The 18,815-nt window shown below is 43.0% G+C and overlaps 1 protein-coding gene across 4 annotated transcripts in view; it reads left to right on the forward strand.

Annotated features, from left to right (window-relative positions):
* ttll7 (tubulin tyrosine ligase-like family, member 7) overlaps positions 1-13,222 on the forward strand; it is a 67,472-nt gene extending 54,250 nt beyond the window's left edge. Inside the window, exons 18-23 of one of the 4 annotated variants that reach the window (XM_068591358.1) lie at positions 380-460; positions 2,327-2,487; positions 4,656-4,829; positions 6,212-6,315; positions 10,513-10,611; positions 11,379-13,222. In XM_068591358.1, the coding sequence (XP_068447459.1) occupies positions 380-460; positions 2,327-2,487; positions 4,656-4,829; positions 6,212-6,315; positions 10,513-10,595 (603 nt within the window). In that variant the 3' untranslated portion in view covers positions 10,596-10,611; positions 11,379-13,222. The remainder of the gene's footprint in view (positions 1-379; positions 461-2,326; positions 2,488-4,655; positions 4,830-6,211; positions 6,316-10,512; positions 10,612-11,378) is intronic. The other 3 variants (XM_068591361.1, XM_068591359.1, XM_068591360.1) reach the window with 3 other exon arrangements.
* Positions 13,223-18,815: the final 5,593 nt, after the last annotated feature.

The raw sequence follows: 18,815 nt of genomic DNA on the forward strand, positions 1-18,815 counted from the left end.
TATCGTGCACAGCTTTTGAGCATAACGACACATGCCCCGAGAATTTTTGACACACCTGCAAAACAGAGGGTTTTTTTCTTCTGAAAAACCAAAGATCACGACTTGACTTTTCTATTATCCCCGAGTTGTGATATGAAAACAAAATCTGCTACAGACAAGTGCTTTATTATCTAATGCTCGCCACATTTTACATATCATTCTGAAAATGGAAGACATTCTCATACTGTCTCTTTAAGACCCCTCTCCTGAAAATGTTTGCATCTGACATACAAAGGGGAGTTAAATGTGAAAATGATACCTTTAAATACTCTGAGGGTGTATTGGGAATGTTGAATAGATATTTGTTTTACTTATTTAACCCCCAACTTTTCTTCCACAGATCCTGGACACCTGGAAATACCATAAATCAAAAGTGGCATCCTATTGGTTAGTGAAGCTGGACTCTACCAAACAACGAAAGGTGAGTCTTATGCTGAAATAACAGCCAATTTACCTATTACTTGACCCTCCAGATAATTTGTGTTTGTCTTTGGAGGCTACTGATGCTCAGTCTAAAATGTTGAATCCTGAATTGCTTCATGATTCATATAGGACAACTTATTTCAGACCTGTTATTACCATATTTGATAGAATTTGAAACAAAGGGTCACTGCTTCCTGAGCGGACGAGATCATAACTCATATGAGTTAGTTGAATCATAATTCAACAATGAAGAGAAGTTGAGAGTTGTATCCTGTTGGCTTGAATGCAAGGCGAGTGGAAATATGGCCAAACGGAAAAAAAAGGAAGATCTTGTATTTGTGTTTGAGACAAAGAGTGTACATGTGAGTGAGAAAACTCAAGTAGCTTCAGCTAGTTTTTAATACCTAATGAACTACTAACAATTAAAAACAGTTAGATTCAGAGAGTATTGTCAGAGATACTGCTTAATTTTCACATTTATCTTGAAGTCTTAAAAGTGGGCCAGATTTATCTTTTTGACACCTGTCCAAGTTTCGTGCCTGCACTCTTGGATCCCAGCCTACACTGTCACCCTGTATGGAATGGACGTTGTTAAAACCAGAGAATATGACAAAATGTCACCGCTCCGGCCCATTCCTTTGAATCCTTTTGAAAAACTTTTAAAGTATGAAAATAATCCTCAAATCAACCTTCAGAGGGGGAAAAAAAAGAAGAAAAAAGACACGCATGAAGATCATTATCATGTCAGACAGTGAGAGGTAGAGACACCAAATAGGATGTAAACAAAACAGAAGAGGGGACAAGACGGGAAATGCCATCCGGTAGGCGTGTCAGTAATGATGTGATCTCTCAGCCACTGCTTTCTGCACAACTGTGCTCGGCTGTGTTGTGGGCTGTGGCGGTGCGAGCTGATGTTTTATTTGGAGTGGAGCAGCCTAATGAGCAGCAGGCAGGGGTCAGGAATGTAGCGCCCACCGCTCTGCCATCTGATTACCATACCAAAACATATCTGTGTGTGTGTGTGTGTTTACTCATCTATCAGTTTGTCGGAGTGTGTATGCGTGTGTCTCACTCGCCTCATATTGGAAATCTTCCCTCTTCGCATCACACGCACACACAGTCAGACGGCAACGTCAGTAATGAGGAGTGAGGAATCAAAGTAGAAGAGCCACAGTGCTGCACTCTGAGCGGGGTGAAAAGAGAAAGAATAGGGGAGGAAGAGAAGGCAGTGAGGTGGGTAGGGATGGGAATACAAAGAGGGGAAGATGGAAGGCTGGCACAGGTGTCCTCAGACCGCCTGGGAACTTCTGACACCTTCTCTCCAAGACTGACGTCGGTGCAGCAATTAGTCCTCTCCCCTTGCTCTCCACTGTCTGCCCCGGCCTTTTTTTTTTTTTTTTTTAACATCCTCCTCCTACCACAGCCACACATACACAAACATACTCACAGTCTGTATGCCTATGCATGCTATACTATAAATGCAGAGATAAACCTGCTCAAATCCTCATTACATGTGTTTAATGTTTGATTAAATCATTTTTTCAGAATGTGCTGTTGCATTTACAATTTGTGTGGATGTTCTTGTGTGTGTGCATGCATCCGTCTGTTTATTCATTAAAGCAAGCTTGCTCTCTGTTACCGAGTGAATGCATTAGCCTCCGTGATTGCAAATTTTATGGTAATATAATAAAAAAAAGAGAAAAAAATCTTACAGTTGGAACAAATGCCAACTCACGCATATTAATTAGAAATGCTGTCACCTTTCGTCTCACAAGAGTAATTTCCTTCATTATCACATCCTTGATTTAAGTCGTTGGTCTCTCGTTTTCTCCCTCATTGCACTGTCACTTCCTCTGTCACTCAGGTGTTGGATATTGTTCGTACAAATGTACGCTCAGTGCTGCAGCGGATCTGGAGGGAGCCGGATGTAGAAAGTCTTCACCTCTACCGGCTCTTTAACCGCGTCTTCAACCGGCTGCTCTGGAGTCACGGCCAGGGCTTGTGGAACTGCTTTTCCAACACCGGGTAGGCCAGTCGTTGCAAGGTTGTGAGCTGCGTTTGGAGGAGGATAGAATGGCTGGATGTGCTTGAAACAAATAGTCTGTAAGGGTTCAACCACCTCTCAATGGCAAAAAGCCTGTTATCATGGAATAAGTACATGCAAGACATTTTTTATATTTTTTCTGTAATTGGTCATTTAAACCAAGACCAAGAACCATGAAAAAAAAATCAAAAGAGATGTTGAAAATGTGCCCAGAGCATCCCAAAGTACTCCATTGAATGAACAGATATGTTCATGGACACTAATTCTTCTACTCAACACAAACATGTGATCACACTGCAGGCCAATTATCGCTCCATTCATTGCACAACGCCACTCTTTCCTCTCCGTAACTAGAAGTTCACGCTCCTCGCAATCTCCCCATGTCCTTAAACCCAGTGTGCGTCAATATATATCATTTTCAGTGACAGCAGAGACAATTTGCTATTTTTTATTCAGTAGGACTGCAGCTGAATGACAGAGAATGAGTGACATACCGACCAGACCCCTCTGCACTTTTCTGAAAGCTCTTGGGGATGAAAGAAACATGTTCCTCAAGGGAGACTGGGTGCAAATTAAGGTCACAAATCTGGGCTGTTAATCAGGGCTTTTTCACAGGTGAGAGCAGGAAAAGGAGAGGGGAGGAATGGAAGCAGGAAGGAGGTGAATGAAGGCCTCTCAGTTCTTTTAGTACGGTGTGTTATCAGATACTTTGAAGTTCTTCTTTCTATTTATTTATTTCTCCTACTACTTTTTTGATGCGGCAGTAAGTGGCTTCCTACCAGATGAGTCACTGGAGCGAACCGACTTGAACATGTTCCTATAGAAACCCTCAAGACAGCAGACACACACACACACGCACACACAACCACAAAACTAATGTTTCTCATCAGCGGTTCACATATTGGCTTTCTTAAACACAAATTTTGCTTTCTTTGAAGACAAGAATGAGGTATTTCACACAAACACACACACACGCAGCTCACGTTCAGACAGCTGTTGCACCGGGAGCTTTTTTATCTCGTCTGTGATGGCAGTGTGACCTTCTTGCATCTCCTTGTCTCCATATTCTTTACAGTTTAGTTGCTCAGTGGCCGTGTTTCCCTCGACACAGAGGGCTCAAAGGGTGTAATTGAAGTTTCTGCCCACAGCTCTCCATTTTATTACACCCTAACTTCTTTGGCAGCCTTAACTGAGGGAGAGTGAAAAAGCCAGTGACCCTGGTGATAGAGATGAAGGGAGATGATGAGCAGAAGACGAGAAGGGTGGGAGACCCGGAGACAGAGTAAAAGAGAGATGGATTGAAAATGAAACAATGTCAAGAAAAGACTAGATCGAGGGGTAGATGCCTGACCAGGAAGGATTAGCCTAGCGTAGCCCCGCCCGGCTGATCCAGCTAGAATGCTAGCCTACCGTCTGGCCCCTCCATACAACAGGCCACGGACCAAACGTGGATGAACCCAACAGGGGGGCTTGATGTCACACAGCGACAGAGAAGCAATGCACCTCGAAAAGCACACTCAAAATCAGTGCAACCCCTCCCTCCCCCTCACTGTCTCCTGTTTGATATTTTATCTAAGGGACTTAACAACAATCAAACGGCCTGGCAGCTATTGTGGGCGATGAATTCAACAGGCTTTGAAAACGACTTAGAGAAAGAGAATGAAAAAAAACCTGTTTTGAACCATTCAGAGGAAGCACCCCCCACCTCCTAAGAAGTGAAAGGGGGTAGACATCAAACGCACCCCCCTGGGTTGTGTGTCTCAGTTGTTGAAGCTCTCTCACAGTCAGGGGTATGTCCAGAGTTGTAAAGGGGGTTAACTGTACTTGGATTTGTTTCATCCTTCCTCGCTGTGTGTCTTCCTGCATGTCTGTGTAAGTGTTTATGCAAATGCAGATGCACACGAATACAAGGAAGGCGAACAGTCTTAAAAATATATAAATAAATGTGACTTAATCCATGTGCCTGCACAATGCATACACATGATACACATTTACTGTACACTTGTGCATGCTGATGAATACATGGTGATTACCTTTAACTACTAACTTTGTTTGTGTGTGTGTGTGTGTGTGTGTGTGTGTGTGTGTGTGTGTGTGTGTGTATGCGCGCGCGTGTGTGTGTGCGCGGGCCCTCTTGTTTGCGCTCCAGATCATCGTGGGAGACCATCTTCAGTAAGAGCAGCGAGGTGGTGTCACCCCAGGAACTGCTGTGCTGCCGCCGGCTGGTCCAGCTGTGCCGAGACTGCCTGCTGGTCGTCTACAAGTTTGTCTCAGAGTCCCGCGGCTCTTTGACCGGACTCAGCCCAGAGTGGGACGACACCAGGTGAGAAGGACACCCAAGTCTTCAATGACTTCCCTCTGAGGTCTTTATTTTTGTAAGATTCTTCTTGCTTCACTTCTGTAATTTAGAGTTCTTTATACAATAGGGGGGTTGCATAAGATTCAACGACACTACGGGATTCAAGAGTTTACTGGGAGGTCCCAAGTTAAAGCTGGTCTAGATGTGTAAAGGGCATCTCAAGTCTTCTGACCCATAAATACATTATTTTCGTAGCGCGTATTTTCCTAGTCGACAGATTAAAGTAGTGCACTGTATTGATGTAAGGTTATAATAATATCTAAACACAAAAAAACACGACACACTACATATCAGGAAAAGGAAATCTGGCACACCAGGATATTGAACCTGCGTTAAGATTAACAGATCAACATCCACGGTGATGGGAATATGTATTTTGGCGTCTGCCTCCGATATATCAGTCGAGATGGAAACTGGTTAAACCTGAGTTTGCGAAAGCAGGTTGGTTATAAACTTTGTTAAAATTCCCTATAGAAAGTTCTGGGGGAGGAGGGGGAGAACTAAATTGAGTAAATAAATGAACACACTTTGACACACAGTAAAGAAAACTTTGATTTAAAAAATCTCAACAGCAATCATCTTTAAATCTCTCTCAGGAAACAGTTCCCCTCTCTCCTCCATGGAGACTTAGAGCCATCATCTTTATCAAATAACCCCGATAAAACAAACAACAAAAAAATCAGCCTCATTCTATTTTTACGGTTGATCCCCGCAGGAGACAGCAGCTCAGGTTTGGAGTGAGGGAACTTTTAAAGCACATATGCTTTGGGCTGGCAGACAGTGAGGGAGGGGGGTGGGCAGAGGGAGAGAAGGAGTGTGCTGTTAACAGGAAATAATGGCCCACAGATTAGCGCTCAGGTTAGCCCGGGGCCCCCCGAGGCCTGCTTAATTCAATTAGAGCCCAGATGAGCCTGTGCAGCAAATGACCTTACGAGAGAGAGAGAGAGAGAGAGCTCTTTTTTTTTCCTGGGGCCTCGCTTTACATGATTCATAACTCTTGCGCATATTTTAACAGGCTATCACTTTGTGCCTCCAGTACAAAAACCCTCTGCTGTTAAAAAAGAAAAAGTATGTGAGATTTGTCTACAGTTGTAGAGCCACTTGCGTTTTGACTAAACAGACATTGTTGCTACTGATTGTTTTATCTTAAGCATATGTATTTTGTGGTTATTTTGTTGTGGATTGTGAGGATTTTAAGATAAGATAAGGCTGTAGTCAGATTGAATAAATCAAGCAGACACAAAATGACACATTGGTGTACCTATATCTTTGCAGTAGGTGTCCTTGAGAGTCCATTGGTGTGTCTCTCCTTATTTCTTCTGTCTATATATGTCTGTGTAAAAAAGCTTACCATTTGCTGCTGGACCAGCCTCTACCCATGGCTCCACCCCTGCTGCTGTCGCTGCCGCTTCTTCCTCCTCCTCCTCCGTCTCTTCGCCCCTCGACGCAGGTCTCTGCTTGGTTTAGTTCTGCTAAACCCCCCCTCCCTTTCCCCACCATCTTCCAGCAGCGTCCCAGTTCCTTGCTCTCCGCTGCTTCCCACCACCTCACCGTTGTAACAAAGGCTTAGTCCCACCTGCACAATGATAGTTGCTTTAGCTGCACAACCAACAGTCTTTTAGCATGGTCTCCTCTCCTTTCCCTCACTAATATTCCAATAAGTGGTGTTTGGATTCACTTCAACATTAGAATCGGATGTGTTTCACATAATCTGATGCCCAAAACTATCAACAATATATTAAAAAAGGAAGGAGGAGATAGGAGAAGAAAGCATCTTAAGACTGTTAAGAGCACCGCTTGTCCCATTCGGCCAGCTTGCTGTACATCACCAGCCAATCACCCTGCTGCCACATGCTTAACTATGCCTTTCACTCGACGCGTTTATCAAGAGCATCTTACACTGATTGCATTTTCAGTACAAGTGGCCTTAGTGGGAGCTAAGCGCCTCACCTACACCGCATCAGTGCCATAATCAGCCTATGCACCGCTCTTTTTCTTGTCACAAGAAGACAGAAAATGGCTTGGCTTGCATCGTGTGGTTTGCAGTTTCACAACGCACAAGGTTCACATCTCTCCATCAGGCATGCAGGAAACAGTTGCAGCCTGTTGCCACTCAGATACAAGAGAAGCAATTAGGATTATTTTCTCATTGAGGCATAAGCTTTCCATGAGAGGGTAAACTGTGTGCATGTGAGAGTGCGTGCGTGTTCATGCACATGTCATGTGACTGTTACGCAACAATTATCGGTAACTCTTCAATGTTTTACACTGAAACTAGTCTTCTCTCCAGCTGTGTCCACATCCAAGTGGCACAAACATGTTAAGGATTTTAAGAGATACATAGATTGTTATTATTTTGGCATTTCCAATGTCCAGGTTTTTAAAGTGTTTTTCAGGTATTGATTTTCTTTCTTTTAACAACTATGATTGACAGCAAGGCTCTACTTCCTTTTTCACCACCGTCCAAAGTCAGTGTAAACCATGAAAAATTATCCTTTAACTTCATTATTGTCAGAACTACTTGCTTTGATTAAGTCTTGGCGTAAGTGGTTTTAATGTTTTTCTGAGATGCTTTGAGCTGGTGTTAATAATTTGAACGAATCATAACTCCATCTCTGATATAAATATATTGCTATGAAAACATCTCTTTCAAACAACTGTATTTATCAACTTTTCTTACCAAAAACAAACTTTTATTGATAGCATTATAATGTATCTTGTCTCAATAGCAATTTTACGAAGAGGCATGCATAGGAATGAATTACAAACAACAAGTGTCTCAATAAGTTAGTCCTTTCAAATGTTTTAAAAGTTGTTCCTTCACAGCTTATTTTGGATTTCTGTTTGTGATAAATTGTAATCTCCATGTCTCCTTCACTCACCAAAAACATGCTGTGTGCGGCTGGTACTGTCTGCCTCGATGTGTGCTGACGTAAAGCTGCAGGAACGAGTGTAAATATGATCAGCAACAAATTGGAAATATGAAACTGACCGGCCAGCCACCAGTCATGTGAACCGGTCATTCAGCTGAAAAGAGTCCGGTTTCGATCGGCAACTATTCAATTAGTGCATCTTTAATTCTATTTGAAACAATACTCTCATGACCATATCGACTGTGTCTGGAAATAGGACTGTGCATTTCCTCCCCCAACGTCTCTCATTGGAATGTAATGTAAAGTTGTAAATAAATTATTTAATAATAAGACAATAATTAGGTTTATTCTATCCGGGCAACATTACAACTTTGCTGAACTAAACGAAATGTCACACGAAAGTAAAGGAGAAATAGTAGGTCAAGAAATGATTTCTATGAGATGACTACTATTCAGACCTAATTACCAACACAGCCACTAATGACACCTGAATACTGTGTGTGACATTTCTCAAAGACTCAAGTGGACAGAAAATTGACGGTTTCCAGCTCAATATGTAATCTGGAAGAACAGTTTGGCAAACCTCCACATTCTGACTACTTGAACCACGTTACACATTAAAATCAAACATCATCTATTCAGGAACATCTGCACTAACAAACTCAATACCCACACACGCTCTTGTGCATGTACACACACATACACTCGCGAAGCTCTTGGCAGCCTTTGGCACACGTCAAAGTAGGTCTGTAGGCTGGGGTCTGTGGGGTCGCCATTGTTGACCACACCTGCACGCTCTTGTTCAAGCCTCCTTCCTCTGTTGAGTGCCCTGATCAGGTATGTCAACAGGCCCATTGCTCAAAGCAAAGTCCTTCAGTCTGTGTGGGCAGATGAGAGGAAGTAGCCAAATAGCTCCACTAATGACTTTCTTGTTAAGCCTGGAATTACTGTCACCACCCAAAGACCATTTCCCCATGATGACAAAAGTTTCAGATTCTATTAAATTTCATCTGTCTGAAAAGTGTGGCAGTAATTAGGGTTAATTGGGGTGTTGCACTGAATGTGGGCTGCAGATAACCTTCAAGGCTCTTTGTACCTCTTGGTTTATGATTGCGTCAGCTATCGCCGCAGTCTTTCCCTCCATCCTCCGTGATGGCATTTTGTTTTCGTCTGGCCTCCTCTTAATTCGCTGTGGCAGTTGCATCTCGATGGAGGACTAAAGAGTAGCGTGGAAGGCCTGTCAGGAGGAACAGTGGTGGGTTGTAGCTTTGCGTGTCAGGAGCGGAGCAGGAGAGTATCTTTCCGTCTCCCTGTCAACTGATGGATTGAAGCAAAGCACAAGTGCATGAACAAGCCTCCCCCTGGCTTTCAAGCATGCACGTTGTTAAGACCTTCTTCATGATCAAAAGGAGGACGAACCTGGAAGATACCGAATGTGAATCCAATTAAATATAGCCTGCAGAGACAGCGGCCGCTTGGACGTGAGAAGCCCTGCTACCCCACCCCTTGCCACTACCAGCACCGTGATGCCTTCTATAAGCAGAATATTCTCAAAGTGAATACCAGAGGATCTCTGAAGAACACACACTCGCACCCCCAATGGATGTTCAATATTTGATTTTCTTTCTTTCCTTTTTTTTTTAGACTGTCATTTCCATGCCTGGGCTGGGTTTTTTTAGCCAAAGCCTTATGGAAATGAAGTGGAGGAAAAAAATAAATAAAAAGCGCACCACAAATCCATGAACAGAATCCCAATGGATGAATACGGTGAATCACATATAGAGGCAGGCGATGGAATAAGGTGCCAAGCAGAGGAAAGAGAAACATAACAAATGTCAAAAGAAATGAAAACAAGGGTGACAAAATCATGGTATGGAATCACTAAATGCAACCTTCTTCTACACTTAGAAGTAAATATGAAAGGCTTAAAGCAAAACATATCCTGCCCACCTGCTCTCTTGGGTTTGAGTGGAGAAGTTTTAGAAGTGCAAGACTGAGCCCTTGTTCACCAAGTCCAGTCAGAGCCGAGGAAGACGTGCTGGAGGGATACCCACGGCCCACTTGAAGCTGCTTCAAGGACACTCTCGTTGGACTAAATGAAGTTAATTTGGATCTGTTCTAACTCTCCTGAGTCTGGGGCTGTGTTGAAGCGGGCGCCCTCAGCGACATGTGCTTTTTTTTCTTCCTTTCTCTTTCCGGTCGACTTTAGAAGAAACCGCTCGGCTAATTTGTCCGAGAGCTATTTCACAAGGAGAGAGAGCTGTCAGAGGAAAAAAAGTATGCTATCTCTGCACCAGCTTAAAAGAAGATATTATTTCTTCCTTCTGTGATCCTCCGCCCCACTGGCTCCGTTTTGATTAGATTGTCACATCTTAAACACTTCCACGGGGACCATTTCTTTTATCCATTGTACTCTTTCAACTAAACGATTATTAGATGTATTTTTTATTAGCTAAAGATCCTTCCTGCGGGAGTGGCAAAAAGGTCACTTAATGTATACCGTCACGATATGACAAGTGTGCTGCAAACGCCCGTAAATGTAAGTCATTCTTCCAACTGCTCAGTGTAGAAGAATTCAAACCTCCCCTGTCTCATGTCTTCTGAACAGTACCCCAACATTTGCATAACCTTCAGTTAACCTTACCCACGATTTGATCATCTCATCTGACATTGCTCTGACAACCATATCTGACTCATTTCCAGTAGCGAAGGAAGATGGGAGCAGGGTTCAGCCCCTCCTCACTATCTCAACCTCACGCTGGTCTCATTCTCAGGTACTGGAACGCTGTTAGCAGGAGCTGCCTCACTGCTCTGTCTCGGTGGAAGGTGTCATAGAAAAGTCTTAGAAAGGTTCTGACGCCTCGGAATGATAGGTGAGGATTTTTATGTTCATGATACCAACAATTAAAAAAGGTCAAAGTTGAAAAGTTCAGTTGTCCTGAAAGGATCTGCTTCTCTCAGTATATGGTGAAAAATGTATTTTTCTACGAGCACATACGTAAATACTGCTGATAACCTATTCAAACAGGTCTCTGACTGAGAGCTTGAATGAATAATCGATAACTCAATCAAATTAATTGTCTACTATTTTGATAGTGATAAAGCCAAACAATTGCGGTTTGCACATTTCAAATATGAGCATGTGATGCTTTTCTTTGCCATCCATGAAAGTGTTGTTTATATTTTGTTTTTTTCGACTGTTGGTCAGACAGGACGTCTTGTCACTTTGGTGTGTGGAAAGGATTCTAACATTTACTTTGCATTATTTTCTGGCATTCTATAGACAAAATGCTTATTTGAGTAATGTAAAACGTCAGTTGCAGCAGCCCTACAGAAACCTGGATCATATGGATCCCACAATTCAAGCCTCAATCTTTTTTTTCTTCTCGTTTTCAAAAGGAGGGTGATGTTGTGATATCTTGAAATCACCAAGCAATTATTAAAGTTAAAATGTACAAATGGAGATGGCCGTAAAATGGTAGAATGGTAGAAATATATAAAAAGCGTGCAATGTGTGTTCTCAGTGCCGAGCACTGATGCGCCCTGACCTCTAAATTGTGACCTATGCATATCTAATCCTCTCATTATGTTCATCCTTTCCCCTAATCCCTCCGTCCCTCGCTCGTGTCCGTCTGTCCAGGTATCTGCTGCCAGTGACCTCCCAGTTCATCATGAAGTGGCCTTCGTCCAGCTTTGGCCGCATCTCTTCGACAGTGCCACGGTCACGCAGCCTTTTCGCCGCCAGGATGGGCCACTTCTGAGGCCACCGCGGCAACCCTGGCTCCCTACACCTTGCCTTTTGAACTCAACCTCCCTCCTCTGACTCTCCCCCAGCCAAACGCCGATCTCAGCTAGTCTATGACAGATCTGAAGGCAAGGCAGCTCTGGAAACCGGCCGGAGCCTCAACCTGGGCCAATTCCCTTTGTGGCAGACCAACAAAGAACGGCCAGATGATTATGGATTGCTAAAGGCCTCGTTTGTTTTAGATCAGCCTGGACCGGCCTAGACCAGCAGACCACCGTTACCCTCAAGCCCCACATTTAGCCCCAGTAACACCAGACAATGGGTTTACCCCTCTTTTCTCATTGTAATTGCTGTAATATATCTACTCACTGTACAGTTACAAGTCATGGTACTGTAAAAGATAAAAAAAAATAACAAATACTTAACAATGCAAGGATTATTTATTTATATACTTACTTATTTTGTAAGGTTTTCCATGAATGCAGTGAATGCTAATGCAGAATGCGGATATGGAATGATCAACAAAGCTATCCCTTGTTTGATGTATGGATGTAAATAGAAAAAAGAACCTTATTTTTTCGGGGGGCTGTAATCATTTATTTTATGTCTGAATTTATATTTATTTCACAATTTATATCAGCGGCTTTATGTTTGTTAATGTTTCAGCAGTCACTTTATGTTCTAATTTTTACAGTGAAGAGAGTTGGTGCCCGGAGAATTTAAAATGTTTTTGAATAAGCAAACTTCTGAATGCTAATGCTTCATGTTTTACCTGTGTGGTATTGAGTGCAGCATTATTAAGCAAAACAATGTTTAGAATATTAATGTAGTAAAGCCAAGCCTCTTTGCCTCTTAGAGAATGAGCTAACTTTGACGCCACAGCGCAAAGAGCCAAACTTAAGTCCTAGAAGAGCACCCAGTTCCTAATATGCACTTTGCAGTATGTCACAGAAGGAGACAGTGGGTGCACATAACAGTAGTGTTTGCATGCCTAGATTTTTAGTCCCTCATCCAGATGAGGAAGAGCTGCGTTTGGAATATACTTGAAGTTTTGTGTTTCTTTTTTTTGCTGTCATTATTGTGTCTTTGTAGCGGCTTCACTGAGAAGGATTCACTTCACTTTTACATTTGCAGTCTGGAGTACGGATGTGTCAAATATAATAAGGATATGTCGCATCACTTTCAGGTTGTGTGGCATGTTGAAGGACTTGGATCATCAGCTCAAATGTTCTGTTCTGTGATGGCAGCAATTTTCCTGGGACGAGCAGCTGCAGCCTTTTCTCCCATCGCACTGAAGTCGATGCAGTTGCCAGGGAGATCATAGATGTGCCAATAATAATAAGCACACGCACGTCATGTGTTCAGTTGGGTTTTAGTTAGGTTTACTATGTAATGAAACACCGTAGGACCTCAGTTAAATATAGTATTAAATGTTGATAGGGAGAAACGCAGCGTTATATGTTTAGTAGTTTTTTTGGCTCAGTGTACGACCCAATGAGATGACGCTAGGCGCGAAGACGTCTGTTAGCGCCGTGTGCGATACAGTACACTGTGTGCATTTTATACATCAACCCTGACTAACAAGTGTTGCAGCAATGCTGTGCTAAATCTGCTCACATTTAATTCCCATACACTGAACATCACTGCACAATGCCAAATATGTTTATTTTGCCTGATTCTATTTGTGTTATTTAAGAGTAGTACTTTTTCATTGGAGCTATGATATTTTTAATTTTACATAGCAATAAAAGGTTTAAACAAAAGCCTTTCCTCTTTTTGTCATTTGTTTCGTTCAGTGGTCCCCAGCGTCTTTTGTACATTTTACGATTGCAGACGATTTTCAATGTGTCTTTCTTTTATTTAACACAACAATAAAAATCTACTGTGGGACTATGCTTATTAAAAAAAGGTTTTAAGTTTTATGGAGAAGAATAATTAAAAAAAATATTACATCCACAGAGTTTTTAGAAAGGTGCCGAATGAAAGATATTGCTTTTCCTAAAAACAATAATTATGATTGTGAATTAATTTCCTAAAAATTTAAGGGATCCTAAATTAAGGTTTTGTACATCTCTGTGGAACATGTCTGCCGTTTTCGTGCCGCTTCAGAGAGAGCCCAAAGTACACCAGAGTTGGTATCGTTGTCCTCGGTGATCAAGTTGCCGTTTAGTGTGGAAAAAAAGGGATAAATGAGTCTGACGGCAAGCCCCTCGGCTTCACTCCGGTTATCTTACCGATCCCAAGTGCTCAGCATCAAAAGGAGGCGGCCTCACTTACACTAGTGTCTCTCCATCTGGCTGCAGAATACATAACTACCGTGGCAACAAGTGACAACTGACGTGACTTCATAACGCTGTGACGAATGATTCATCACTTAACATGGTTGTCTGTCTGAGTCTCACTCCACTCGTCTATGAAATATAGGTTGTGCAAGAAAACGTTGTTCTCCACTCCTCTCATTTATTGAGTACCTACAGAACATGTGGTGGACCTCACACACAACATACTCTTCAACCCTCTGTTTACTTCCTTGCAGCAATCCTGTCAAAACCCAAACACACAACCGTGCTATTTCATAAGTACAGATGCAAACTCCGATATAAATTCTTGACAGAACTGGCCACCACTCTGCATGAGAGCAGTACAGTGTGAGCTAAGCAGTGGGGTACCTTACGTTCACTAAAATGCATGAAATGGTACGTGCAGCTGGCCAGGCTCGGTCAAAAAAGCACAGAAAAGCTCATGGATCAGAAATACATAACTTCACCATCTCTTTACACTTTTGCCTGCAATGGACGGCAGATAGAGACCGACAGGAAATGAGGACAGAGAGGGATTGTATCACAGCTAAGGGGCAATATGAAAGTTATAGACACATTCCAATTGATAGTGTATTTCCGCTGCGTTCAAATGCTCTTTTACAGCAACTTCAATAATCTTCAGGGATATCTTTTGAAACAATTCATTAGCTGAGATAGTATCAATAGAAGCAGGAGCTGTGAAGCAAATGAACCAATTGAAAACACTGAATTGAAGTGCTGTCCATCTCTGATGGGTAAAACACTTCCTGTCCATCTGATTTCCGTTACTCTAGCATCTCTCCGGCTATCTGGGTCAGCCTTTTGAGAGTGACATCACATTTCACAGTCCTGAACTGTCACTCACCTTCGAAAGGATTGTGTGTACCCAGCAGCCCTTTCCTGTTCCATCTTGACCTGAAAGCCACCCCGCACAGATAATCGTTTGTGCGCACACGCCGACTCTCAAGAAGAACAAAGTCAGTTTTATTTAGACCTGTAAAAGCCGCATGGCCTTCAGGTTCTTGTGGCCTTTCCAACCCCTCCATCCCTCTTTCCCTCCCTCTTTCTGTCAGCAGAAAAGGTGCAGGGCCGTGACCTTGAGGCTCTCCTGCCTCCGCCTTGGCCGCGGCCCCTGCAACCAGACTAAAGCAGACGCTGACAGTCTGGCACTGTGACCCTTGCGTGCTGTCCAAAAATATCTCCCCCAGCAACAGAGCTGCGCCGTACTGTCCTGACCTTTCCACTCATCACTCTCGAGGCCCCATCCCATCAATTGCTCTCTCCCTCTCTCCGATACCTTAGCGTGGTCCAGGCAGCTTTGCAGCCAGTGTCCAGCTTTTTCTTTTCACAACGCCCAGATGACCCAGTTTCAGGGCCCTGAGCCGACCTCTCCGGGTTTGAGAGTAAAAAAGCATATGGGAGCTGTGAGAGAGGTGGATGGTTCAGATGAGATAAGCAACAGACGCACACACACACGCGCGCGCGCGCGCACACACACACACACACACACACACAAGCTCACACAGCAAACACAGATGGCCAGGCCTAAAAAAACACAGCTTTTTTGTGTGCTCTTAATCCACTATTTCAAATGACACGGAGGGAAAAGAGCAGTGTGATTTGTTCTGTAATTATGACTGAGTGAGGTGCCACAGGCTCAGCTGCCCTTCTTGTTCTTTCTAGTGAAGCTTTAAAAGTGGAGCCAGCTAGTTTGTGTGCTTTCAAAAGTGACCTTTCTTATCAGACAAATATTGCCTGTGTATGAAACAGTGAGTGTGTGTGTGTGTGTGTGTGTGTGTGTGTGTGTGTGTGTGTGTGTGTGTGTGTGTGTGTGTGTGTGTGTGTGTGTGTGTGTAGGATTATGTATCTCCCCTTCCCACTCACTGTGCTATATACTGTGCTATATATGTGTGTAGGTGTGTATGTGAGTGTGTGCGTGTGCGTGTGTGTGTGTGTGTGTGTGTCATGTTCACATATGTTAACTGCTGTGTATTATTAGTTTTTCAGGCCTCCCACTTGCCTGCGTGTCCTAGTATTTGTGTGCTTTATGTGTATTCTCCAAGGGACACGTTCAATGACACCCGCTGCAATACATTATCTGCTGGGCCTCGTTTACAACATCTTTTCTCTCAGCAGGGGTCCTGCCTGTAACCCACACACACTGTAAACCAACAGATAAACACATGCCTACTGGTCTTCACTCAGCTCGTCCCAGTGGCTCAGCTTCTTTACCACACACACACATTCATGTTTACTTTGCAACACATTTTTATTTTAAAGTATTTAACCAAAATATATTTTGCTAGTGAGAGGACATTTCGAGCAGGGTGTCATATTATTAAAATGTTACTTTTGGTTGTTTGTTTTTGGTTGTTTGTTTTTATGTTTAATTAACGTGATGGCTGTGGGGCAGCGGGTGAACCGTACTGATCTTAATTCAGTGAATTCACAATTTGTTTTATTTCCTCGAAAGAGAGTAACATAATTAGTCTGAATGTGGACTAATGTTGAAATGATGAATCCATTAATTAATTAGTAGATCAGCATAAAATTATTTTAATATTTTTTAGAAATCAGTTAAAAAAACTGATTTCTAAAAAATTGTGACAAAAAGTTGAACTGAAACAGTTTCTGTCAAGCAAAAAAGAGAAATAGAAAAGTTTCTGAAGTTGGTTAGACCAGTGGTTTCCACAGTGGATGTTGTTAATCATCTTTAATGTTTGTAAAAGTAAAACAGATTAACCAACAATCAAATTCTGGCCCTCTTTTGGACCTTCCAGCATAATTTGGCCTCTGATCCTGCTCATCTTTCAGACACTCAAGTTTAGAGCTGAAACAATTAGTCGCTAAAGCAAATACCTGATTGTCAATCTGCAGCTTTTTTGATATTTTTTTTCTCATTCAAATATGGATACAAATACGGTTTCCTGTTTCCTATTCCTCTAACATGAAATAGATTTGGATTTGATTTGATTTGTTAAAAATAAGTATCTCTGGATTTCGGACTGCTTTTCAGTCCCAAACTTTTTCAATATGAACTGACATTTTGTCGACTCCACAATCAATTAAGAAAATAATCACAGATAATCAATATCAAAAGTTTCAGCTCTATTCTCATTTGTGTTTCTGTTGTAATTATTTGACGAAAGATCAGTTGAGAATCTCTCTCCAAAATTTACATAAAATGATTAATCAAATTACAAGTGTGATGTGAACAAACAAGCCGCGGTTGGAAAAAAGTGCCTAATTCCCTGCAGTAGTTGGTATTCACGCCTACATCTCATCGCAACCATGGTGACAGCATCCACACGCACGCACAGTTACACACTCACAAGGAAACTGCAGGATATGGAGCTAATTCAAGGTGAGATGTGTTTATTCAAGTAGAGGTCATCACATTTTTGTCTCCTTCAACAAGCACAAAAAGGCTACAGTAATCAACAAACTAACTTGGAAATGTTGCATTGTGTGTCACGGAGAAGAATAATCTTTCATTATTTTGTTTCATGGCCAAACATGCACACATTCACGCACGCACACACACCATTGTTTATCGGTCTCCATACCCTTGGTTTGCCCTGTTTGAATATTAATGGTAAGCCGATGTTGATTTGGTTTGCTTGAGTCCTCCAATGTTTCCTCTCTGATTCACCCATCAGCCATCTTGTTTTGGTGTTGTTGTTGTTGTTGTTTCCTCCATTTACCAGGGAGAGGGTAGTGCTGAGCGTGAATACTTTTTCGGCTCTGCTTTGTTTCACATGCACATATTAACACACTTCTGCACCTGGGAGAGTTGTGCAGTGACAGCTGGCTGTCGTCTTCAGAGCGGTCACATGACTCACAGTGGTTGCTTGAAGAGGTTTACATATTCCTCATTCACTTTCTCTGCCAGATTTGTACACACACCGATGTACACTCACACATATATGTCTTAATCTGTGTCCTACCTATAAACCCATTTCATAACCTTAATGAACCCGACGACTTCGGCTCTGCAAACTTTTACGCAGAGCTGCTGAATCAGACTCATTACACTGCAGCACTTCCAAATGTTAACCTTGGTTTCAACACTCAAGGAGCCCACTGTACTTTGTTCCAGCCACGGGGGGTTATAGATGAGCACAGTTCTGCATATGGCCATCATTCACAGCCCCGGGCTCCCCCTGAGTGTGTGTAACAAATGGATCCGAGCAGTAAAGGTATTAATGTGAAGGAACGAGCCCCGTGGTGGAAGTACAGCAGGAAGTCACTTTCTCTCCCATCTGGCCCCTAACAAGATGGAGAGGAGCAGGCAGGTGTGAGTGGTGGTCTACACCTCCTCTGGCTGGATTAGCACTTCTGATGGGAGAGAAAAGAGAAGGACAATCCTCAGCGTAGCCTGTCACTCTCTCTCCATCCCCTCTCTCGCCTCCTCTGTGATCACGGCGCTCTGTCCCTCACTCTGCAGCGAGTGGGAGACGGTAGACTCAAAAAGAGAATAAATGAGGTGCGGGGAAGGCATCCGGGCAGCGTGCCTGTTTGTGTGCACGTGTGCGTGCGCCTGCTTTCTGTCGTGTTCAGATCGCTCCGTCTAGCTGCAGTGTCAGGCCGTGGAGCCAAAAGACCGTCCGGGGACTTTGCCTCCACTTGCTGCTGAGCGCCCCAGGGGATGGATTGAGCCTTGCAGGCTGGGATATTATCAATACAGTCCCTCCAGGCAGCCTAGGAGACAGGAGACAGAGCCACTGACTCACTCTGCCTATTACTCTACTGCTGAGCATCAGCGCTTGGTGGTGAAGGAGTGGGAGTTGTGGGGGGCAGCTGGTATGTCTGGAGTCTCTGGCAACTAGACCTCCATCTTTGCCTCATCCTTCACCTGCTCAGTCCTCCTGACTCGCCTACTCTTTGTTTGTTTCCTTCTTCTTGAGCGTCCACTTTACTGTTCCTTCTTTGGCCTTTCGCCGTCTCTTAACAGATGTCTTTATAATTGTCACACCATGATTATTTGCTCATTTCTTACTCATTCCTGTGCCTTTGAAGGGGCCGTGGTGCG

This window comes from Clinocottus analis, unplaced genomic scaffold (assembly GCF_023055335.1).
Source record: "Clinocottus analis isolate CAN_PGR_092001 unplaced genomic scaffold, fCliAna1.0.p SCAF_25, whole genome shotgun sequence".
NCBI lineage: Eukaryota > Metazoa > Chordata > Actinopteri > Perciformes > Cottidae > Clinocottus > Clinocottus analis.